At 31.9% G+C, this 26,818-nt stretch overlaps 1 protein-coding gene across 2 annotated transcripts; it reads left to right on the top strand.

Moving 5' to 3' along the window:
* The first annotated feature begins 2,383 nt into the window (after nt 1–2,383).
* Nucleotides 2,384–4,527, top strand: LOC118035394 (uncharacterized). Of its 2 annotated transcripts, XM_035040943.2 has the most exons (5): nt 2,387–2,598; nt 3,407–3,556; nt 3,719–3,958; nt 4,040–4,099; nt 4,207–4,527. In XM_035040943.2, the coding sequence occupies exons 1-5, from the start codon at nt 2,488–2,490 to the stop codon at nt 4,309–4,311; spliced, it is 666 nt and encodes a 221-aa protein (XP_034896834.1). In that variant the 5' UTR covers nt 2,387–2,487; the 3' UTR covers nt 4,312–4,527. The 2 variants fall into 2 exon arrangements, with proteins under 2 accessions (XP_034896836.1, XP_034896834.1); XM_035040945.2 differs by lacking the exon at nt 3,407–3,556 and having other exon boundaries at nt 2,384–2,598.
* Nucleotides 4,528–26,818: the final 22,291 nt, after the last annotated feature.

Below are 26,818 nucleotides of genomic sequence, written 5' to 3'. Positions count from 1 at the left end.
ACTTAAACTCATCAATCAATCCTTTTATTTATGTGATAGGCCTGCATTTAAGATGAACATTTACCATAAATTAAAGGTATCTTATATTATTAGATATGTTATTATAAAACACGCTTTAGTTAATGAGTTATTGATACTTCAAGTGCAAAATGATAATATAAAACCTTGATAAAAATGCACTTTTAAGTACTAATCACTAACCATATACATGCAATTTCAACTATCTTTTTACCGATTTCAGTACTGTTTATCTCTTTCCACAATATATTTACTTGTTTTCTTTGTTTTCCCGCACTTTAATTTATGTAATTCCTCTCTTTATCTCTCTCTCTCTTCCTAAACCTATCATTTTTCTTGATGGTGTAACTTGGAGTAAATCACCTTTTCTTGGGTTTTGACGTCTTATATCCTCACACTTTGCTTGATCTTGCAAGATTGCTACTTGCCTCTTCTCGTGATTAATTTCTTGTTGAGTAATTTGTTCTTCTTTAAAGGTATAAAGGATTAACCGGTAGTGATTGGAAGATTATTCGAGTGATCAATAGTTAATCAACATAAAATAAACAATAGGGGAAATTAAGTTAAGAAAAAAAAACCAACATTTTCAATTGCTAAAGAATGTTAAATTCTTTTTAGGCCTTTTTTGTTTGCCAGAAAGTATTCTATAAGAAAATAGTTTTCTAACTTTTCCATGTTTAGTTATAATGTGGAAAACTAATAAACAAAAACAAAATTCACTTTTCGATCAAAGAAAAATATAACTTTTAGATGGAGAAAAATATTTTCCAATTTAGAAGATTGAAAAACATTTTCCATAAGAACAAAAAAAAAAACTAAAGTGGTACAATACCTTATAATTCTTATATATATAATACTTCAAAATATAATATTATTAAATAATAATAAATTACTAATATATTAATATAGGAAATAATATATTATGATATATTAATATAAAATATAAAAGTATATTAATTTAATATATTAGTGCATATAATGCTTTAATTTATATAATATTGCTAGAAAATACATTCAAATACAAAACATTCTATATTATACAATAATCATATATTTTAAATCATACAAATTATGTTTAAAACTAGGATACCATAGAAAAGAAATTTATTTTCAATGTTCTCCAAACACTAAAAAATGATTATATGTCTAATATTTATGTTATATATCTAGTTACATTTTATAAAATAAACTATATATAAATAAATGATATAATAAATTCTTTTTTTTTCCACTATTACACTTTTTATATTTCATTTTTTTTCTGGACATGGTCAAATAATTACATTTAATATTCTATATATATTAAATAAACGTGAAAAAAAAACTAAACATTGATAAATAATTTTTCATCTTATATTTTATGGCATAGTTAACAACTGAAAAATATTTTTCAATTTAATTTTTTATGAAAATGTTAAATATTAAAAAATAATTTAGTTTTAATAAAAGTCACTGCCATAAAAAAAAATACTACGTTACAATGCCTTATTTTCTTATTTTAAAAGGGAATCACATCCTCTAGTTTTAAGAGAATGTGATATCCAATAAATATTAAATTCCTTTCATTTAACATTCCGTGCAAACACAAATACAAAATTTATCATTCAAAAATTTCTTAGGAGAGAATTTGATATTGCCCCGAAGAAAACGTTCATTAGTTGTAGGATTCAACAACGCAAACAGTCAACTAGTACTTTGGATGTAATAGGCATTATGTAGTGTGGCATTTAAAAGACCCTGGTCCCCAAAATTCTCAAATATTACTTAGGATTTAGCTATTTTTATTATGGTTTCTTAGAAATTATGTTAGTTTCTTCTCTAAAGTCCTATATTATCCCCTCCATAAATGCATCCACGATGCGCCCCAAGTATTGCTTGGTGTGATCTCTTTTAATTTTTATGTCAGTTTTGAATTGTGATAACTCTAAAAATAATTTTTAAATGTGTTCTAAAAATATATTTTACTTGAAAGAATATAAAATTACTCATTTTTTTATTTTTTATAATTTTAATATACTGATATTAAAAATAAAAAATTATTTTATTATATTTTTAAATAAAAAATACTCTTAAAAACTGTAAATAGATTTAATCCATACTGGCCTTATTTTTATATAAGCAACGATGCAATACATCCAAGTAATTTTCAATCAAGACGACGGGTCTACCATCCAACAAACAACATTCTCGGAGCCCAAAATGGCTAGGTAGCCCATCAAAGAAAACCTAGCTCAAAATTTCTACATGGTCCTAGAACCTTCTCCACCGAAAAGCCCTACTTCAAGAAAAAGAAAAATGGAAGCCCAAATTTACAATACTTTGAGGTTCTAGCACTTTCCATAGGGTTTTGTTGTCTCTTCACTTGCCTTCCAGTTCCAGATATAAAAATACGAGAATAAAGAATAAACGGTGTCAGGAAGCAATACTTGTGATCTTTCCAGTGCAAAAACCACGAAAAAAGAAAAAAATATGGCCGAAGATTTGGCGTTGGATTTACAAGAGTTGAGGCAGTTAGGGAGCATCGCGAAAAGGCCTCGTGTCGTTTCTCTCATCTCCTCTGAGATTAGCCACTTGGAGAAGGTAATATTTTTTATTTAATTTTTTAAAAATATTAATTTACTAAAAGACCACAAGAGCAGTTAACAATAACTTGGTATTTGATGTTCTTGTTTTAGTGGTTTTTATTTATATGTTTATCGATTCTGATAAGTTTTTTTCATTTAGGGTCATAATGAAATGAAAGAAAAAGAAATGTTGTAGATAGAATGATTACAGTCCGAGGAGAGGAATCCTCTCTTAACACGGTATATAAAGTAGTGTTAATAACTCAAAACTGTCCTACAAATGTTAGTGCTTCTGGTTTAAGGAAACTGTTAGTCATGGTTCCTTCTCTACTTGTATTGCCCAAGTGTGTCTATGTGCGGATTGTTTTTATTTTCTTGTTTCCGAAACAAAGGAGAGAGGCTCTTACTCGTTACATCTTGTTTGTAAGCAAACGCTAGAATCAATTGAGCCACAGGCGCATTGACATTAAACATAAATGTAGTCAACCTGAAAGGATGATAATCGTTTGAACCTTGTTCAATTAGGTAGCCATACATTTAGATTTAGTTGAATCAAGGTGTTTTTTTATGTTTTTTTAATGATGGGGTGCATCTTAATCTTGGAATTTCATAATTCCTGGTGGATTGATTGGTGACCTATGAGTCCTTTTCCCCCCCTTAATTTTGATTAATTGAAAAGAAAAAGTACTTAGTTTTGCAAACTTTTATATTTTTTCAAGTTGGGGCTGGTTCATCTTCTATTCAATACCGGCCTAGGTTGTTGAGGTTTTTCAGGGTAGTCCATTCTTCTTTTAGCTAATCTTCTTCTTGCTTCTCATACACAGTTATCAAAGGAACATGTTTCTAATCCACATGCAACTTCTACTCCTATTCAAACTCCTATCTCATCTGGGGTTAAGTTGCCTTCATCCCTTGCAATTAATTATGTTACGCTTGGATCGTTCAGTTGGGATCAGGACAATGATAAAGTCAAGGTAACAGACTCATTTCCTGATCAAAATCTTACAAGAAGGATGTAGCGAGCTCAAGCTTTGTCATGTCTGTTATGGATTTTTGGCATTTTTAAGTTTCTTTCTAATGCTGGTGCTCTGTTTTGCTCTGCTTTGATTTTGCTTCTCTCTTTTCTTCTTATACAGATATATGTCTCTCTAGAGGGTGTCGGGAGAGAAAAGATTGAGTCGGAGTTCCAGGCAATGTCATTTGATGTTAAATTCCATGATGTCCAAGGAAAGAATTATCGATGTGCTATACCAAAACTGAACAAGGAGATTGTACCAGAGAAATGCTTAGTCGTGGTTAAGCCTAAAAGAGTGGTCATCACATTGTTTAAAGCTTCAAAGGGGAACTGGTTAGACATACATTTCAAGGATGATAAGGTAATGACTTTTGTGTAGAATGATGGTTTGTTTGAATGCATTTTTGGATGAAAGTTATAATTTTTTCACGTTACCTTGCAGCTAAAACCAAATCTGGATGAGAAACGAGATCCTATGGCTGGAATTATGGACTTAATGAAGGTTAGTTATCTACGTACAACATAATTCTAGAATAGACTACTTGTGACTACCGAAAGGAACAGCCAACATTAGTTCGGATACTTATCTCTGTAAAACACATATTGCAGAATATGTATGATGAAGGGGATGAAGACATGAAACGAACTATTGCAAAAGCATGGACTGATGCAAGATCTGGGAATGCAGCGGACCCTTTGAAGGGGTATCGTTAAACCAATTTAGCTTTCATATAATTCTAGTGATGGATCTTGGTAGATGGTCTTGTTTTCATGGTTTGCCAGTATCTTTTTGGTTGGTTTCTGTGTTATGGTGGACATTTTAAGCCTGTTATTTTCGCTTTCTTTCATTCTTCACAAATGCTTTTGAGTTTGCGTTTAGATTGTATTATTATAGATACTTATCTAATGTAATGGCCTCAGCTTTCCTTATGCGTGGAATATGGTTTTAGCTTTCCGATTTGAATATAATCTGGATTTTTCAGCTTCCATTACGCTTGCTTCAATTGACTACAAAAACTGCAGCTCGTTATTCTGCACGAGAGGACATTCTCGGTGGAAAAGTGAGTATTTTTTTAAAAAAATTTAATTCTATGGAGATTACAGTAGATATTTGTTAAAAAAGTAATGATTTAAATTCCGGATAAAAAAAACATGTACTTGTTTTAGAAAACACTTATTTTATTCATGTATTTTTTTAATTGAATAAAACTTTTTTTTTCTTAGCAATAATAATCAATGACAATTAAAATAAATCTGTTAAAATTCTCAATAATTTAAATTGAGAGAAAAAAATGTGACTCTTTGATCAATTCTTTTTATTCATGTTTTTTTTTTTTTTTTTTGATGATTATTTTATATCAGAAACATTATTTTTTAAATAAAAAATAATTAGTGTTATAAAATTATGTAAAAATTAATAATAAAAAGTTAAAAAATATGTATTTTATTTTTATCAGAGCAACAACTATGTATTAAATTCATATATAATTATTCATAAAAGAATTTTTAATATTACCAATTTTATTTAAAAGCAATGGCTGTTGAATAATTTTTGAAATATTGTTTTAATAATTTTACTTAAAAAACATTATTCTAAGATAAAAGAAAAAAAAAAAACCTAAAGGGCCATTTATGTAAAAAAAAAAACAATCATGCGCGACGAGGCCTGAAAAGACTGTACGCTCTAACTGATCTTCAAAAAAGCCTTGGAGTAGATGACCTGAATCCAATTTCAATAGAAAAACTTACCCGCTTTTTAGTCTCTCTCTTTATTTTCTCTATCCTCGTCATTGTCCCAGTTTTTTCTTCTGTCCTATGCGCTTTTTACTAATATAAAGATGGGGTCTTGGTCCAGCAGTTGAAAGGTCTTAGCCTAGCAGTTGAAGGAATTTATTTTCTTTCTCTGTATTCTGGGTTCAAATCTCACTGTGCACGTCTGTCACCCCCACGGTGTTTTACATGCATACTGGATTTGCAGAATGTTTAGTGAGTCGTGGTGTGCGCAAGCTGGCCCGGACATCCACGTAAATCAAAAAAAAAAATAAGGTGTCACATCGTGAGGTGGGTTAGTGATAATTTTAATTAGGTTTTAGGCTCTTTTAAGTACATTGCGCGTGAGTTTTGACATAGAAAATAGATTTGAAGTAGTAAAAAGGATATATTAATTGTTTCAGGGTAGCATAAGGGTTTTTATCCAAATGAATAATAATTCAAGAAATGTTTGTATAAAAAATTATTGACGATACATATGTAGGTAAGGATTTCGTCATTTCTTTACAAAAAACAATAATGATTCAATTGATGATGTAAATTAAAAGATACATTTCTATTTTTATGGCATGATGATGGCAAAAATTAAGAAGAAAATTGCAAATTGTTAATCATCTAGCAGATAATTTAATGGTAAGAGTTTAAGACCAAGAGATTTACTTTCACTGTAGTTTCATATTCGAGCCTTGTGGTTACTAATATAATGGTCATTAGATACTTACATGATTATTAATTTCAGAACCTGTAAAATTAATTAAAGTACGTGCAAATTGGCTCAAACACTTAAATTAATAAAAAAAAATTACAAATTATTACATAAAAAAGTGAGGAAATCCCTTTGCAATAATGATGAGTGGTGTTCCAAGTAGTAATTAGTCTCTTCATTAAAAGCTCGAAACTCTCAGTGAAGGCTGAGACATTTTTTGCATATATATGACTATCACCATCATCAAACTGCAGTTCAAAGACTCAGTGATGCAAAATTTCAACCATAAAAAATTGTCAATTTCTCTCAACGAATAAGAAACCACCCACACCATAAATCCATAAAGGTACACACACCTAAGCCCTATTCCAAGGACTAAACTTCATGGCCAAGTTAGAAATTCAGACACAAATCTAGAATTGAGCTGTTAACATCTTAAAGAACAAAAAAGATGAAACTGCTACCGTTGATGAGAAAGTCAACGGCAGGAGCTAGATGTTTTTTTTTTTTTTTTATTGAGATTAAAATAATGAAAAAAAGAGTTAGATGAAAATATTACAAGAATTTTTATAAATTGAAGTTCAGTTGTAAGAAAAAGTGAGATTCTTAAGTTTTTTTTTATATATATATATATATAGTATTAATTAGAGATGAGACTAATGGTTGTGATTGAGTCAAATATCATTTAATGATATATAATTCCTCGTTACTCTGCCTATTCATTGTTCGTATTCATTAAAAACAAATATTATCATTTTGTTAATAAATCCTGATCAAGAAGCTTATTTGAACATTATTATATAATAGGAAATGATTATCCTCCATTGTCTAGCCTAGTGTCTAACAGGCATCCCGATGAATAATAATAATAATAATAATAATAAATAAATAAATAAAAAACAAATCCTAACTTCATTCTTTGTTTATATGCTATAGGCAATAGAGAATGTCATAATTTATTTTTCACCCCCAAATTAGAAAAAAAAAAAACTTAAAAATAAATATATTTTTCATTAAAATTCTCAAAATTTTCAAAATATAGCCATTTCACGATCTATTTGAGGTTTTCTTGAAATTTATATATTTTTCTTTATTTAAGGTAAGCAACAGCAAGCATGAAAAAAATATATAGAGAAAAAAAAATTAAAATCATTTACAAGTGAAAAAAGAATAGAAAAGAAAAATGATGTGAGAGAGTGTAGAGAAAAAAATTGAAATATTGAAATGAATGAAAAGGTATAAAGTAAAAAAAAAAATCCTAGAAAGGAAGAAAAACAAATAAAATGCGAGAGCTAGTATGTCATTGTCATAACCCAAAATTTAATTATTTTTTTCAAAACTTTTCCAAAAAAATAACAAAATTCTCAAACAAATAAGTTTCGACACAATTTGGTCAATTTCTAGTCATTTTGTAATTCTTGACCATTTCACTTATTGTTCTCATATTAATAAATCTTTCAAAAAATAAAAAGAAAAAAAGAAATCAAGAAAAAAGATATTTTTTATAGTGATTAAAATGTAATTAAAAAAGTAATGAGTAGTTTAGAAAAAAAAAATGAATTGCATGGGTGTTGTTTTTTAAGATAGAGAGAGGGAGTTTTTAAAAAAATAGAAGTTAAAAGGTGGTAGAAGTTTTTAGAGAAATCAAGAAAATAGTAGATGAGTGTGGAATATTTTAGAGACTAAATGTGAAAAGAATATTTTTGAGTGGTATAATTAAGTAATTATGCAAAAATAAAAATAAAAAGAGGAGGAATTACTAGAGCTTTAGCCATACCAAAAAAGGACCATATACAATAAGATTCTCATCAAACACTCTCTCTCCTAAAAATCACCAAAAGCAAACAAATAAAAATAAAAAACCACCGTCTCTCTCTCTTCAGAAAACAAAAAAAATGACCCCTACCCTTCAAAAACAAAAATGACAACTCACAGTCTCTCTTGTAAGCAACCATCCCTCAACAACCTTAGACCACCATAAATCATCTCTCATGATTGTTTCAAAGCCATCTACCCATCATTTTCCTCATTGCTGATAACTAATCAACGATGACAATAATGCCGCCAGCTCACCTTCACACACCCCCTAAACTTGAGATAAACACAAGCACAATGATGAACTAAACTCCCAACCTTTACCTATTTCTATTATTACCTATTCAAACGATGACCCCTCTCAAAAGACCACACACAATCATCATAATCAACATTATGACCTCTACCAATTGAAGATTAGTAACCTTTTTCATTTTTCTCTCATCATAAAAGATGATAGTCTTTCTCTCCATCATGAGAAGACCCCAATCAAGACCCATCTCAGCCCAAGCGACAACCCACAATATCCTTTATCTTCCCTTTTATGTCATTTTACCTAACCTCTTCAACCATCATTAATCACAAACCTAGCTAATACAAGCCATCATAGCTCATCAATAGTTTTTTAGGCTTAATTCAAGTCAATTCACAAAAATTGGAAGAATAAGACTTAATTAAAACTTTGAGGAATTAAATTGGTGCAATCAAGGGTTCAATTAAAATAAATTAAAAGTTTAAAGGCTGATGGAGGGTTAAAATCAAAGCTTTTCATGGCCAAGGACTAATTTGTAAAAAGTGTGTCACTTCTAGAACTAATATTGATCAAAGCATGGGCTAATTTGAAAGAATTTTAAATTTTAGCATTTAGATCAAATTGAAAAAATTAGAAATCAAGAAATAATTTGAAAAAGATGCTCAAATCAAAAGAGGTAATTAAAAAGTTCCAGGGCACGATTGCATAGATTAAGAAGTTTAAAAACCAATTGGGGTACTAACATGATCAAAAGATTAATGTTTTCTCTCAAGTGCAGGAGTGTCAAAGTAATAAATAACCCGGCAAGACCGAGGTTGAACCACAAGGAGGTTAATTGTATAAATTATAGACAACAATAACAACAACAACAACAATAAAGAAGAAGTTTATGAGAACTTTGAGATAGAAGATTAATGTAAGGATTAAACAATAATAATAAAAAATGTCAAGGTTAAAGGATCCACTAATGGTATTTAAAACAAGTATAATATAAACTCTTATTATTCAAGTGGAAACCACACATAAAGGAGGTTCCAATTGGATGATTTATCATTAATAGCTCATTATAAATTGTTAACATGATCATATTAATTATCTTATTTAAGTAACACCAAACTTTTAAATATTGTCAGGAATTCATGATGCTAACTTATGTTAACAACAAATCAAGTTCCTTTTATAGCATAGGTGTAGGTAATACCATATGGTTGGGTTATAAGAGTGCCAAGCATTTGTTGTACCAAGTGTTATACAACACAAATCTAGATTAACCATTTAACAAGCAAGGTATTAAGAATTAGTAAGATAAAAAGATAAGACATGTTAATATTAAACATTAAGGTCCATGTTGAGTTTACACCATACTTATTCTTACACCATTAGTGTAACCTTTTCACCTTGACATAATAAACTTAGCTAAACATAATGAAGAAGAGAAACATAAATAAACAAAATAAGAACATAAATAAGATACAAGTTAACTAAGTAAAGAAAATGAAATGAAAAGCATAAACAAGATATTAATGAAAGCAAAACTTAAGAATTACAAATATATATATATATATATATATATATCAAGAGAGAGAGCAAGAACAAGTTCTTGATCTGAACAACCAAGCCCTTAAATGCATGGCAAATGCCTCCTTTTATAGGCCAAAATTTGAAACTATTGATTTGATGACTAATTGTTGAGTGGATGGCCAACTCTTGACTTGGTGAAAATCCTTATCTTCTTGTTTGAATAAAATGTCATTGCTAGCATCGTAACTGGAACCACCTGTACCGTGAAAGTTATAGGAAATTTTCTTATCTTTCCAGAAAAAAAAATTGAGGTCATGTGGACTTCTAGAACTCGAGATATGGGCTGAACACTGAACAGTGTCTAGGCTGCAGGACAGATTCAGACTTCTTCGTTGTTGCTATAATTTGGACTTGAAAACGGCATTTTTAAATCTTGGACTCCACATGAAAGTTGTAGGCCTATATCTTAACGAATTTGTCCTAAAAATCAAGGTCATTTGGACATCTAGAACTCGAGATATGACCCAATTATTGAATAGTGTTCCAGTTTGGACTGCGTCAACATCTCTTTTTTAAGTTTGGCCCTCTCTTTGTCCTTTCAATTTCAATAATTAAACTCATCAATCAATCCTTTCATTTATGTGATAGGCCTTCATTTAAGATGAACATTTACCATAAATTTAAGGTATCTTATATTATTAGGTATGTTATTATAAAACATGTTTTAGTTAATGAGTTATTCATACTTTAAGTGCAAAATGATGATATAAAACCTTGATAAAAATGCACTTTTAAGTGCTAATCACACCCCCCAACCAGCTTATTACTGGTCCCTAGTAATCAAAGCATTAAAATAGAAAAACAATTTGCAAATTTCATAAAGCAAGGCATTCATCATTCAACTTCCATTAATCTATCCAGATAAACAAACTCTCATTAAATTCATATATCTGCGCAATACCTCTTAAACAAGATATTAATAAACCTTTCTTTTGTACTCAAAATATCAACATATAGTTATGGGGCTTTACTTGGAAGAAAACTAAATTTTTGTTCTAATGTTTAAGGTTAACTTTCTTGGGTTATGATTATTATCTTTTTCTTTTTTAAAAAATATATATACATATAACTTAAAACACAATGCATTTTTAACCCATGTAACGAGCTTTCGGCTAATGACTCCTAGACTAGTTGGTCTTAAGGCATTAGGTGTTGAGACACCCTTACGAGCTTAGTAACTCGGGTTGCGGATACTGATATGTAGATAGTGCAATGTTTGATTCCCTTAAGCTTTTCTCATCAACCCATGTAACAAGCATTGGGCCAATAGCTCTCAAGTCAGTTGACTTTAGGGTATTAAATGTTAAAACACCCCTTCAGGCTTAATTGCTTAGGTTATGGAGGCTACGAAACAAAACTTATCTACATTTTTATTATTATTTTTTGTGTTTTTTCAAATTATATACTATCACTTTCCCTTAGTTGTTACTTTTAACAAAAGAATATAAATAATGTAATAATCCAATATGCAACCCACAATCATATGTTAAAGTGTGTGTGTGAAAATGAAGATTTAAGAATACTTGTTAAATGAGCATATGAGCATAATCAAGTGATAACAATATGAGAGTTTGTAAACCTGAATATTTCAAGAAGTATTCTGATAGATCTTTTTAAGAATGTCTACTAAGATGCATCTCAAGAGTCACTTTAATAATAATAAAAAAAAACTCCTTTACTTTGCCATCCTAGTAACAACAGTTTTGCAAATAGTTTATGAAATAGAAAACACAGTTAGTTTTTTTTTAAAAAAAATATCAACTATTACCATTTCCCCCCCAACCAAAATGAGACATTGTCCTTAATGTCCTAAGGTAGAAAGTTAGAGTATAGAAGACATCACCTAAAATAACGAACACTAACAAACCTGAAACACAATTAAACCAATATAAGAAACAACAAAACACAATAATAAAACTAAAAGACACAAAGTTTTTACAAACGAAGGCTCAAATCCAATCTAAGCTTTTTATGGCTTTCCTTAGGTGACCAATTTATGCGACTCATGGAGGCATCAATTACAAGGATGAAAGATTGTAGTTGTTCAATCAATTGTTCAGTAATAATAGTAGAGATTATAATTTGTCATGCCGAAGATGTTAGAAATTCATGTTCCACAGCATGATCAAGAAAAGGCAACAACTTATCATAAAAATCATTAACATTTAACAAACATATGGGTTTATGGTGAATGTGCAATTGGGCCCAAGAGGAAATATAAAAGATCTCTTCCAATATGCCTAGACTACCTGGTAAGGCAATGAAGGCATCAACGTGTTTAAATATTGTATTCATTCAATCAAACATTGTGGAGATCTGTAATTCCTCTCCAATTGTTTTTCCAATGATGTCCCCTTGTGCTAAAGCTTTGGGGACAACTCCCAAAACTTGACTACCTCCTAAAAATATAGCTATTGACACTACCCCCATGAACCAAAGGCTGCCTCCCCCATATACTAAATGAATCTTTCTCTTAGCTAGTACCTAACCAAGATGATTTGTTGATTCTAAAAACTCTATTTTCTTCCTAGGACTGAATCCACCGAAAACATAAATATTTTTTATGTGATGACTTGAGGAACTAGTCATTTCTACACACTTCTATATTTGATGAATGTATGGGTTGAGTAGAAATGAAGGGAAGGAAGAGAAGAATTTATAGATGAGAAATTAAAAAGACAATCATACCACCTATATGTAGGCCAGCTGAAGTCTCTCTCTTTCTCTCTATTTATTTATTCATTTATTTACTTATTTTGAAAAAGCATGTGTATGTACAGGTAGTTATGATTGTGGCTCACATTTTCCCTTAGTTTTACATCCAAGAACGGCTTAAACGCCTTCTATGGGTCAGGGATAGGTTTCCCATCCAATTTTCTTAAAAACTGGCAAACAAGGTCTTTTTTAGTCAGATTCTCAAGACTATGTCTATAATGTTCTTTATAGAATTGTGGCCATAAATCATGAATTGCACGATGCACATCTCTACTAGGGTGCGTCTCAGGAGTCAATAAAAGATTATCTAAAGACCCTTTACTCATGTCATCCTTAATGAATTGTATTTTATATTCACGGTTTACAGATACCATTCCTAAAGAATGACATGTTGCATTACAAGTCCATCTGGCACATCTGTGACAGACTTTCAGTCGTTTTGCACGACGTTTCTTTGCAAAAGTGCTTTTACCTGTTCCAGGCATGTATGAAATGAAAGAATTGGAGGACTCACCTGATAATTGAACCTTTGCTTCAATCAGCCAGCGAATATCTTCAGGAATTCCATGATTCATTAACAACCTCAATCTTGCACATCTACCACGGTAAATTTTTGTAATCGTATTTTGAGGCAGAGCGGGAAAATACTTTTTTAATTTTTCAAGAGTGGTGTCCATTTTCAAATGAGAATTGGAGGAGAGATTCAAAGAAAGGAGAGAGAGCAAAGAATTGCACTAATATATACACAAATATCAGTTATCATGGGAAATTGAAAGAATCGACTTAAGAGTCACGGAGTACCGTTATCCGCCATTTGATCGGGGTGAGAGAGACCAGCAAAACAAGAGTCACACCAAAAAGAAACATAAAAACAATGTGAGAAAAAGAATCAATCTTTATATACAGGATCACCGTTATCCGCCATTTGACCGGGGTGAGAGAGACCAGCAAAACAAGAGTCATATTCAACTGAAAAATTGTCAAAGTAAACTTTCAAACGATATCCATTTACCTTGAAAATATTGTCTTGCTTTGGATTCTCGATATCACAGGCTCCATATCGATACACATGTTTCACAATAAAAGGACTGCTCCATCTTGATCTTAGTTTTCCAGGAAATAAATGGAGTCGAGAATTATAAAGCAAGACTTTTTGACCAACATTGAATGTTTTTCTCAGTATTTTCTTGTCATGAAACTCTTTAATTCTTGCTTTATGAATTCTTGAATTTTCATATGCATCATTTCTTATTTCCTCAAGCTCATTTATTTATAATTTTCGCAGCTGACTAACATCATCAAGGTTTGAATTAAAAGCTTTAATAGCCCAATAAGCTTTATGTTCAAGTTCCACAGGCAAGTGACAAGGTTTTCCATAGACTAGTCTATAAGGTGACATACCTAATGATGTTTTATAAGCAGTTCGATAAGCCCAAAGTGCATCATTAAGTCTTAAAGACCAGTCTTTCCAATTAGGGTTCACTGTTTTCTTCAAGATCTGTTTGATCTCCCTATTAGCAAGTTCTACCTGTCCACTCGTCTGAGGGTGATAAGGGGTGGCAACTTTATGTGTGATTCCATATTTCTTCATTAAAGACTCAAATGGCTTGTTGTAGAAATGTGTTCCACCATCACTTATCATGGCTCGAGGGATTCCAAATCAACTTAAAATGTTTTCTTTCAAAAACTTTATCACTGTTTTATGATCATTGTTTCGACTTGGAATTGCCTCTATCCATTTTGAAACATAATCTACTGCGACTAATATGTACAAGAAACCAAATGATAGAGGAAATAGACCCATGAAATCTATACCCCAACAGTCAAAGATGTCAATGACAAGAATAGGATTTAAAGACATCATATGATGTTTTGAAATATATCCTAACTTTTGACAATTTTCACAAGTCTTACAGAATGTATGTGAGTCCTTGAACATGGTGGACCAGTAAAATCCACTTTGTAAGATTTTTGCTGTTGTCTTTTTTAATGAGAAATGACCCCCACATGCCTCAGAATGACAAAATTTAATGACACTACTTACCTCATTGTCAGGAATGAATCTTCAAAATATTTGATCAGGACAATATTTGAATAAATAAGGGTCATCCCAATAAAAGTTCTTCACTTCTTTCAAGAACTTTCTTTTGTCTTAGGTACTCCAATGAGCCTGTAATTGTTCTGAAACAAGAACTTAACAATATTAGCAAAACAAGGCATTGTAGAGACAGAAAATAAAGATTCATCAGGAAAGAATTCATTGATTGGTGTGATGTCAGATCTCGAATCGGTTGTCAATCTTGACAAATGATCTGCAACAATATTTCCGGTGCCTTTCTTGTATTTGATTGTGATATCAAATTCTTGAAGTAACAAAATCCATCGTACCAATCTAGCCTTAGAATCCTTTTTTGAAAGAAGATATTTCAAAGCTGCATGATCACTAAAAATGACAACAGGTGAGCCAACAAGATAAGATCTGAACTTGTCACATGCAAATACTACTGCAAGTAATTCCTTTTCAGTGGTAGTGTAATTCATTTGAGCACTATTTAAAGTTTTACTTGCGTAGTAAATCACATTTCTTATCTTTTCTTTGTCCCAAGACAGCACCCATGACATAATCACTAGCGTCACACATTATTTCAAAAGGTAGTGACCAATCAGGAGGTTGAATGACAAAAGCAGAAGTAAGCAAGCTTTTAAGTTTAACAAAGGCTTTTTCACATTGTTCAATCCATTCAAAAACATTTTCCTTTGTTAGAAGGTTACACAATGGTTTAGATACTACACTAATATCTTTGATGAACTTTATGTAAAAACCAGCATGTTCTAAGAATGATCTAACATCTTTTATAGATTTTGGTGTTGGGAAGTTGACAATTAACTCGATTTTAGATTTTTCAACCTCAATTCCTTTCGATGAAACAATGTGACCAAGTACAATGTCATTTGTTACCATAAAGTAATATTTTTCCCAATTCAGTACAAGATTCTTCTCTTCACACCTGTTCAAAACCTTTTCCAAGTTAGTTAAACAATCATCAAATGAATCACCAAAAACAGAAAAATCATCCATAAAAATCTCAAGAAAACATTCAACCATATCACTGAATATGCTAAGCATGCATCTTTGAAATGTGGCTAGTGCATTACATAATCCAAAAGGCATTCTTCGATATGCAAAAATACCAAATGGACATGTGAAAGTAGTCTTCTCTTGATCTTCCAATGCAATTTCAAATTGGTTGTAACCTAAATAGCCATCTAGGAAACTATAAAATTCACGACCTGCAACTCTTTCTAGGATTTGATCCATGAAAGGTAAAGGGAAATGATCTTTTCTAGTCATTGAATTAAGTTTCCTATAGTTAATGCACATGCGCTAACCAGTAATAGTTCGAGTTGGAATTAACTCATTTTTCTCATTTGTTATCACAGTGACTCCAAACTTTTTAGGTACAACTTGGGTAGGACTTACCCATTTGCTATCAAAAATAGGATAAATGATTCCATTATCTAGAAGCTTAATGACTTCATTTTTCACTACTTCTTTCATATTAGGATTAAGTCTTCGTTACATTTCTCTAGAGGGTTTAGCATTTTCCTCCAAATAAATCTTGTGTGTGCAAATCAAAGGACTAATTCCTTTTATGTCAGCTATGGTCCATCCTAATGCATTTTTTATGCATTTTTAGAGTTTGTAATAACTTATTGATGTGCATTAAGTTTGGAAGAGATTATTACCGGAAAAGTTTCATTTTCTCCCAAAAATGAGTATTTGAGATTGAATGGTAACGACTTCAAATTAGGTTTTGGTGGTTGAACTCTTGAAGGTATGGACTCAATTGATCGTGGTGGTAATTCTTCAATTTATGGTCTCTAATTACATGCCTTTGCTTCTTCCTGAAAATAGACCATTTGCAACTCGTTAGGTTGATCAATCTCAGTTTCACTGGAAGTGGTTTGAAATTGATCATGAACTAATTTTTCAATAAAGTCCACTTCTTGTAAATCATTATCATCTCCAGGTTGCTTGTAAATGTTGAAAATATTCATCTCCAATGTCATGTTTCCAAATGATAATTTCATTAGCCCATTCCTACAATTAATCAATGCATTAGAAGTTGTAAGAAATGGACATCCTAAAATAACAGGAATTGAATTACATGCTTTAACAGGTTATGTATCCAAGACAACAAAATCTACAGGGTAAATGAATTTATCAACATGTACTAACACATCCTCAACTATTCCTCTAGGTAGTTTTACAGATCTATCAACAAGTATAAGAGTTACAGAAGTGGGTTTTAACTTACCTAGATTAAGACTCTGAAAGACTGAAAATGGAAGTAAATTCACACTAGCTCCAAGATCGAGTAAAGCTCTTTCAATTTTATGTTCTCTAATAAAGCAATAAATTATAGGACAACCAGGGTCTTTATATTTCAAAGCATTATTGTTCTGAAGGATAGCACTTACTTGTTCGGCTAAAAATGCTTTCCTTTTCACATTCAGTTTTCTTTTCACAGTGCATAGATCTTTCAAAAATTTAGCATAGGAAGGTACTTGTTTAATAGCATCCAGCAAATGTATATTGATCATTACCTATTTGAAAGTTTCAAGGATTTCAGAATGGTGATTGAATTTTCTTTGTTTGGTCATGTCATGAGGAAATGGAAGTGCTGGCGGAGAATTAGTCTTTTCTTTACAATGTTCAGATTCAACCCCTTCCTTACCCTCATAGATTGACTCATCATCTTTCTTACAAGGTTCAAGAGTGGGTTTTTCAATAACCTTACCACTGCGAAGAGTGATGACTGATTTGACTTGATCCATGTGTTGACTTCCAGAACTACTTGCATTTGCATTGTATTGCCCCTTTGGATTTTGTTGTGGTTGAGATGGAAACTTACCTTTCTCTTGAAAACTGAGAGCAGGTGTTAAATTTGCAAGAGTATCTTTAAAATTTGTCATGCCTTGAGCAAGTTAAGTGTTGATTGTCTCTTGCTTTTCAATGAATGCATGCAATGTTTCCTCAAGATTTCTTCTAGAAGGGGGAGCATAAGGAGGTGCATATCCATGAGAATTTTGGAAATTATGGTGTGCTTGAAACAGTGGCTGCAAAATTTATGCATTATTGTTATCACTCTTCCAACTTAAATTTGGGTGATTTCTCCAACTAGGGTTGTATGTTTGTGAGTATAGGTTATGATTGGGCCTTTGGAAACTGTTTAAAACATGGGCTTGTTCATGGAGGCATTCCTTGAAAGAAGGCAAAGTTGGACAATCATTGGTTGCATGCTCATTCGTTTCACAGATTTGACATATAATTTCTTGAACAGGTTTTAATTGACCACTCCTTTTCAATTCTAGTGCTTCAACATTTCTAGCTAAAGATGCAAACTTGGCTTGGAGGTCATGATCTTCCTTAAGGCTATACATAACTCCACTAGATGGATAAGGTTGGGTTTTACTTGGTGCCTCATAAGTGCCATGTTTCATCCCAAGCACGAATGGATCCTAACCTAAGATTTTGTAGCCATGTTTTAGCTTTATCTTTTAATGAAAAAGGAAAAAGCTTTAATCTAATGGTATTCATGCTACAATTTAAGTCATTATAGGTGTTACAAACTTCTTCAAACTCTCTCAAATTCAAGTATGGATTTTCTAGATCTAAGCCATGAAAAGAAGGTAAAAGTTGAATAATACCTGGCTTAAAATTAAAATGAGATGCATCAGGAGGGAAAACTATGCATGAGGGTGTAATTGTTCTTGTAGGATTAATGTGGTCTATAAGTGTTCTAACTCGGTTATTCTCATTATTCTCATTATGAAGTGACTGGTTATCTTTTTCGGCTATATTTTATGAAAATAATGAGGATAGCCTACATAGTCTACCACTTAATGTACGTAACCAAACACTCATTTACGTGTAGAAAGAGAATAAAAGGAAGAAGAAAACAAAAGAAAAGGAAACAAAATAAAAGAAACAAAGTTAGATACAAGAAAAGTGAAAAGAGAAAATAAAATAAATACTATAATTTGTACAAGAATTTACCTCACCGGCAACGGCGCCAAAAACTTGACACGACCAAAAGATTGATGTCTTCTTCCAAGTGCAGGAGTGTCGAAGTAATAAATAACCCGGCAAGACCGAGGTCGAACCACAGGGAGGTTAATTGTATAAATTATAGATAACAACAACAACAAAAACAATAATAAAAAAGAAGTTTATGAGAACTTTGAGATGGAAGATTAATGTAAGGATTAAACAATAATAAAAACAAATGTCAAGGATAGAGGATCCACTAATGGTATTTCAAACAAGTATAGTACATCAATTGGAAACCACACACAAAGAAGCTTCCAATTGGATGATTTGTCAATAATAGCTCATTATAAATTGTTAACATGATAATATTAATTATCTTATTTAAGTAACACCAAACTTTTAAATATTGCCAAAAAAGCTTATCCAATAATGGCGATGAATTGTCAATCATATTCTTATCGAATTTTTCTATTTTGCATTTTGTTTTGGGATCACATCTCATCCTTTTAATGAAACATGTCTTTTTATTTGTCTCTTTGTTGTTTCAAAATAACGAGATGTTTCTTTCAAATTTTATTTTGGAAAAATATTTTGATCAAACTCCAACACGCAATTAAGGCTAATAAATCCTGAAAGTTTTAAAGTATTTTGATTGTAGAAATGATTTGATGCTTGTTAAAATGATATGGGGTGACCAAATAAATTTTGAGTTCGCATGTGAAACTGGATCACCCACCATATAGCTAAGTTATATCGGTATGCATAATGACATGTAGTGGATTCGATAGTTATGGACTCGTGAATCAAAGTTCTTGCAAGTCCAAATCATTACACTAAATGAGGTCAAAATTTATCAGTTAACACCGACCTTGCTTGAAATGAGAAAAGGCCATATTTGTTTTATCCTTTCACAATACTTGAAATATATCATTTGCAATCCCATTTTGATCTTGATAAAATATTCTCTTCAATAGAGACCCTGACCAGGATTACACCTTACACTGGGGGTAAATAAGAGATTTTTTTTTGGAAGAAGACAAAAGTGGAATCAATGGTAAAATAAGGCTAAGAACAAAAGTCCAACGTTTAAGAGAGAGCTAAAAGAAAGAAGATCTAGACTGGGGGCATGTTAGAAAACTGTGAGAAAGGCTATGTGAAAGCCATATAAAGACAAACATGAAAATTGCCTACACTTAAAGGCGAGTCAAAGATAAAGAAAGGATAATGCCTATTGAATCTAGGAAAGACAAAAGAAGTTTCAATCAAGGAAAGACACAACAAATGTCAAAAGTTGAAACCAAAAATAAAATAAAATAAAATACTGAGCTATAAACAAAACTTTTGGCATCCATGATAAAGCCCCTAATGTTATCAAATGATTGAGATTGGTTATTCATCAAAGAAAAAGTTGGATTTTCATTATGACCTATGTTAAGAGAATTGTTATATTTAAGGTTAATAAGGTTATATGTCACTTTTTCTACAAAGACAACAAGAGAAAGAGAAATGATGAATAGTTGATGTTGATCCTAGGTTTTTGAAACCCTCAAACACCTTTTGAGCCTGTAAAATTCCTTTCTTTCATAGCCATGAACCATAGCTTGCATTACATGCTTTTAAAATCCCTTTTCGATCAAGTAAGCAATCTGAATTGATAAATGATGCTCTCAAAGCTTAAAGAGCTTTTCCATAAGGGTCGTGGCTTCATGGATTAAGCTACTTGTTATTATGTATGCTAATAAAATATGAGCTAAAAAAACCACCTTTCTTGATAAAGCCTGAGTTCTAACATTAGCATCTTGTTTTTGAAATTCACAAAAAGCTCACCTCATCACAGACCATCAAAAGACATACTTAAGATCAGAGATTAAAATTAACATAAAGAACCATGGAAAAAGCCATTTTAATCTTTCAACAGGTCAATTTTTATTTTCAAAATACAAGATAATCAAAAGACTACATGTATTGAATGACATGTGTTAGGCCTAACATCTCTCTGATTTCATTTCAACAATTAGACTTTGAATAAACATGATCTTTGAAATATGAGAGTTGATTCTCGAACAAGATAGATTGTCAAACAAGAAGAACATCGATCGAGTTTGCAAAATCCTTGACAAAAATGACACTAACACATGTTGACAATCCTTAAAAAGTGGAGCAGCCAGGGGCAATATATTGGACAATGAAAAGGAAACCAAATAGTATTCAGATCAACTATGGGGCAAAGAAAGATGATTAAATGATGAATCAATGAACTGAGGACAATGTGGTTCAAAAAAGGATAATTCATATCACACTAGGGGCAATATTGTTCAAAGACCGTTAAGATCTAGTGAACTCCAGCAGCAAATGAGAGTGGCATTGCATTTAAAGAGCATCTTTATCTGGGTTTAACCTCTTAAACATGGCCATCAATCGATGTGGACACACGATTGAATGTAACTGAATGTCAAAAAGATGCATACCACCAAGACTGAATGTGAAACGATGCTGCACTTGAAGGACATTTTCATGTCATCATCCTTTGAAACATGGATATGGACCGATGTGGATACACGATTGAATGTCAATGAATGTTGAAGAGATGCACACCACCAAGAATGGCTGTGGGGAGAAGCTGTTTCAAAGCCAAGATGCACTTCACCGCATGAATACAGGTGAAGAACAATATCATTGATGATGCCAATGCACTTCTTTTCACAATTTGATTAAGATGAGCTGAGGGGAATCCATTGAGAAGAACACTAAGCATACAACCATGAGACTTTTATTGTAAGCTATGAGATGCATGTCTGGATGACTAGATAATTTCCAAGAAGAATGATGATAACATATACTTGAAGAGTGATGTTTCAACTAGAGGCAAGTTTATGATTGATTGACAATCTAGGATGAGGTCGACAATAGAAAACCTTTTGACAAGTGTTGGCACGATGTGCACAATCAATGAGAGAACAATTCTCAGGAGAATCTAGAAGATGAATGATTGGTTAAGCTTATTCATGATGAATCAATCAACACCACACTTGGGGGCATTATCAAGCTTGATAAACTATGAAACCAATAATCATCAAAGACAACCTAGGATAGGCGTTGCATTTACAGTGGAGTGGATGACCAGCACATGAATGGGCCAATACATTGAAAGAGCAAAGAAGGCTTTGGATAGCAAACAAGGCACCCTATGACGATGGAACATCAAAGAGGGGGGGCCTATATTTCAAATCAGGTAAGGATGCATACATGTCATCTAACCTCAAAGCATTGCACATATATTTTTATTCGTTACAGGAAAATCCTCAAAGAAGTCTAGCAAGATTGAAAAAAAAAATCATCAAGCTAATAATAACAGAGAATCATGGTTGTGACCCTGGAACGGGAAAAAGATGAGATCAACCCTACCATTAGGAAAATCTCAAAAAAATAAGAAGATCAACCTTGTCATCGTGAGGAGTCTTCAGTTCAACCCTGCAATCGGGAAGCACCAAGTTTTCCAACCTTGTCATCGAGAAAACCTAGTAAATTTCAATCATCTGGAAGGACATATGTCAACCCTACAATCAAGAAGGATTGATGTGAGTCTTGCAAAATCACAAAAATAAAAAAAAATAAAGAAAGCATCAAGTGAAAAGTTTGATCAAACCTTATCATCAAAAAGAAAAATGAGAAGAACCTTACCATTAGGAAATTCTCAAAACAAAAGAAGAAAGTTCAAACCCTTCCATTAGAAAGAACACACAGATTGATCGCCAGATGAGATCTCAGTTTAGTCCAACCACACAGATTTTGGTTCTGGTTAAAGGGGATCGCCAAATGGGATCTCAGTTTACCCCAACCATACAGAGTTTGGTTCTGGTTAAAGGAGATCGCCAGATGGGATCTCAGTTTAGCCCAACCACATAAATTTTGGTTCTAGTTAAAAGGGATCGCCAGATGGGATCTTAATTTAGCCCAACCAAACAGAGGATTCAACCACAAAGATTTTGGTTCTGGTTAAAGGGGATCACCAGATGGGATCTAGTTTACCCCAACCACATAGAGTTTGGTTCTGGTTAAAGGGGATCACCAGATAGGATCTCAGTTTAGCCCAACCATACAAAGGATTTTAGATTTGGTTAAAACAAAATTTTGAAAACAAATAGAGAGAGAGAGAGAGAGAGAGAGAGAGAGAGAGAGAAAAGGAGACAAAAGTTAGAGGGGCACCAAGATATAGTTCTTAAGATAATCAAGTTCCTGGTTGAAAGGAGATTGCGGTAAAGATAGACTTTAAGATCAACCAAATTTTGAGAAAATCAAGATTGGAAGTTCAATTTTGTTTATCTTTACAAAACTTACCACACTAAGAGCGTGTTTGGTAGTGTGGTAGCGGTTGCTTTTCAAATAGCTTTTCGTGCCGAAATACATGCCAATGATGTTTTTTTATTTTTTAAAAATCATTTTTGACATCAGCACATCAAAACGATCCAAAAAGTACAAACCGAACTCAATTTTAGCAAAAAAAAAAAATTCAAATTTGGGCAAAACGCAGGTACAACCTCACTGCCAAACAGTGCCTAAGTCTTTGCTCTATAAGTATTGTAAAGAGGGGGCATCTGTTGTTACCTATTTTTGGGTTCCCATACAAAAAATGAAAAACAAATACACAAAAACAATTATAAAAAATAAAAAAATAATATTCGGAAGGAATCCAAAAAATAATAGGAGTGAGAAAAGGACACTGGAATGCCTATAAAATGACTAGAAATTGGTTGAGGAGATTCAAAAATACAAGAATTAAAATTTGATAGTATAGTTTTGACTAATGAAAGCCTTGTTGACAAAGAAAATTTAAGTTGAGGAAGAAAAGTCCAAAATCAAAAGTTTATGGACTCAATTAAATTTTATCAAGGGTTTAATTGAGTTTATAAAGGGTTTGATTGAAAGAAAAATTAATTTTTAAGTCAATTTAGGCTTTTATTAGAAGAAAATAAAGTTCTAGGGTCAAATTATAATTTTTAGAAGTTGATTTAGTCAAATCAGGGGCTAGATTGAAGAAATTGAAAGGTTTTTGATGAATTGAGGACTAAATTGCATAAATAAAAAAAACAAAGACTATCTTATAAATGACACCAAAATATAGGGATCTAGTAATAATTTGTTCAAGGGTTTGATTACAAAATTGTGAAACAACAAGGACCAAATCAAAATGAACATTTGAATTGGAGAAACAGAGACATTTCATGAACAACTATTCATCGTCTTTGACACGACCAAAAGATTGATGTCTTCTCCCAAGTGTAGGAGTGTCGAAGTAATAAATAACCCGACAAGACCGAGGTCGAACCACATAGAGGTTAACTATATAAATTATAAATAATAATAATAAGCTAAAGAAGACTTTGAGATGGAAGATTAATGTAAGGATTAAACAGTGATAAAAACAAATATCAAGGTTAGAGGATCCACTAATGGTATTTCAATCAAGTATAGTATAAACTCTTATTATTCAACTGGAAACCACACACAAAGAAAGTTCCAATTGGATGATTTGCCATTAATAGCTCATTATAAATTGTTAACATGATCATATTAATTATCTTATTTAAGTAACACCAAACTTTTAAATATTATCAAGAATTCATGATGCTAACTTATGTTAACAACAAATCAAGTTCCTTTCATAGCACAAGTATAGGTTATACCATACGGTTGGGCTATGAGAGTGCTAAGCATTTGTTGTACCAAGTGTTATACAACACAAATCTAGATTAACCATTTAACAAGCAAGGCATTAAGAATTAGTAAGATAAAAAGATAAGACATGTTAATATTAAACATTAAGGTCCATGTTGAGTTTACACTATACTTATTCTTACACCATTAGTGTAACCTTTTCACCTTGACATAATAAACTTAACTAAACATAATGAAAAAGAGAAACATAAATAAACAACATAAGAACATAAGTATAGTAAAGGAAATGAAAAGCTTAAACAAGAGATTAAGGAAAATATAACATGAAATAAAACTTAAACATTACAAAATATAAATAAAGAAATAAAGAGTGGGTGGCCAACTCTTGACTTGGCCAAAATTTAGAACTATTGATTTGATGACTAATTGTTGAGTGGGTGGCCAACTCTTAACTTGGTGAAAATTCTTATCTTCTTGTCTGAACAAAACATCACTGCTACCATCAGAATTGAAACCAACTATACTCATAAAAGTTCTAGGAAATTGAGGTCATTTGAACTTCTAAAACTCGAGATATGGGCTAAACAATGAATAGTGTCTAGGCTACATGACAGATTCAAACTTCTTCGTTGTTGCTATAATATGGTTTTGAAAACTGCCTTTTTAAATTTTGGACTCCACATGAAAGTTGCAGGCCTATGTCTCTTATGATGGTGTTCATGTATAATTTCAGTCATTATAAGTGTTACAAACTTCTTCAAATTCTCTCAAATACAAGTATGGATTTTCTAGATCTAAGCTATGAAAAGAAGGTAGAAGTTGAATAATATCTGGCTTAAAATTAAAATGAGATGCATCAGGAGGAAAAAAATATACATGATTGCGCAATTGTTCTTGTTGGATTCATGTAGTCTCTAAGTGTTCTAACCCGATTATTCTCATTATAAAGCGAATGATTATCCTCTTCAGCCATGCTTTCTAAAGAAGATGATGATACCCTAAAAAGTCAATTATTTAATGTACGTGACCAAACTCTCATGCACGTGTAGGAAGAGAATAAAAAAAAAAAAAAGAAAAAGAAAAAGAGACAAGACACAGGAAGTTAAATAAAAGAAAAGTGAAAGGAGAAAAATATAACAAAATTTATAATTTGTACAGAAAATTACCTCCCCGGCAACAGCACCAAAAACTTGACACGACCAAAAGATTGATGTCTTCTGCCAAGTGCAGGAGTGTCGAAGTAATAAATAACTCAGCAAGACCAAGGTCGAACCATAGGGAGGTTAACTATATAAATTATAATTAATAATAATAAGTTAAAGAGAAATTTGAGATCAAAGATTAATAATAAACTTAGCTAAACATAACGAAGAAGAGAAACATAAATAAACAACATAAGAACATAAGTATAGTAAAGGAAATAAAAACCATAAACAAAAGATTAAGGAAAATATAACATGAAATAAAACTTAAACATTACAAAATATAAAGAAAGAAATAAAAAGCATGATCTTGATCTGAAAAACCAAGATGCATAAATGCATGGAAAATGCCTCATTTTATAAGCTAAAATTTGAAACTATTGATTTGATGACTAATTGTTGAGTGGGTGGCCAACTCTTGACTTGGTGAAAATCTTTATTTTCTTGTCTGAACAAAACGTCACTGCTATCATCATAATTGAAACCAACTGTACCATAAAAGTTCTAGGAAATTGTCTTATTTTTCCAAGAAAAAACAATTAAGGTCATTTGGACTTCTAAAACTTGAGATATAGGCTAAACAATGAATAGTGTATGGGCTGCAGGACAGTTCAAACTTCTCCATTGTTGCTATAATTTGGACTTGAAAATAACATTTTTAAATCTTAGACTCCACATGAAAGTTGCAGGCCTATGTCTTACCATTTCATCCATATAAAGCATACCTAAATTCGAGATCTACAGCTCTAGATATGACCCAATTACCGAACAATGTTCCAGTTTGAACTGCACCAACATCTCTTTTCTAAGTTTGGCCCTCTCTTTGTCCTTTCAATTTCAATATTTAAACTCATTAATCAATCCTTTCATTTATGTGATAGGCCGGCATTTAAGATGAACATTTACCATAAATTAAAGGTATCTTATATTATTAGATATGTTATTATAAAACATGTTTTAGTTAAGGAGTTATTGATACTTCAAGTGCATAAATTAAAAATGCACTTTTAAGTACTAATCAGTCTTCTCCTACAACTGTTTTTCAACAATAAAATGTTGGAGACGTTTCACCATTAAAAGCATTGCAATCTGTCGTTACCAGTACAAGGCTGTCTCTGCCTTATAAAAGCAGAAGAAAAGAGCAGCAAGAAGGGTGAGGAGGGGGAAACACTGGAAGAAAAACGAGACAGAGGGGGGAAGAGGAGAAAGAGGAGAAATAGAGAGAGCATAAGGAAAACATAAAGAGGGAAAAAGATTTAACAATACACAGAAAGAAAAAAAACAGAGAGAATGAAGAATAGAGGAAGAACTAAAGAGGAGAGTAGCATCAACCTATTAGCTTCACCATCGTCTTTGTCCCTAAGCACCAACTTTGCCTCCAGCTGCATTAGGGAACATGGGACAAGAAAAGAGGAAAAAACAGAGAGGCTGAGCGAGAAGAGAGGGAG

This window comes from Populus alba, chromosome 11 (assembly GCF_005239225.2).
Source record: "Populus alba chromosome 11, ASM523922v2, whole genome shotgun sequence".
Classification (NCBI taxonomy): Eukaryota; Viridiplantae; Streptophyta; class Magnoliopsida; order Malpighiales; family Salicaceae; genus Populus; species Populus alba.
This window is presented reverse-complemented; position numbering and strand designations above follow the sequence as displayed.

Coding starts and splice junctions, on each gene's coding strand:
- LOC118035394 (XM_035040943.2), top strand. CDS start 2,488: ATGGCCGAAGATTTGGCGTTGGATTTACAAGAGTTGAGGCAGTTAGGG. Junction 2,599..3,406: donor AGATTAGCCACTTGGAGAAG/GTAATATTTTTT, acceptor TCTCATACACAG/TTATCAAAGGAACATGTTTC. Junction 3,557..3,718: donor AGGACAATGATAAAGTCAAG/GTAACAGACTCA, acceptor CTTCTTATACAG/ATATATGTCTCTCTAGAGGG.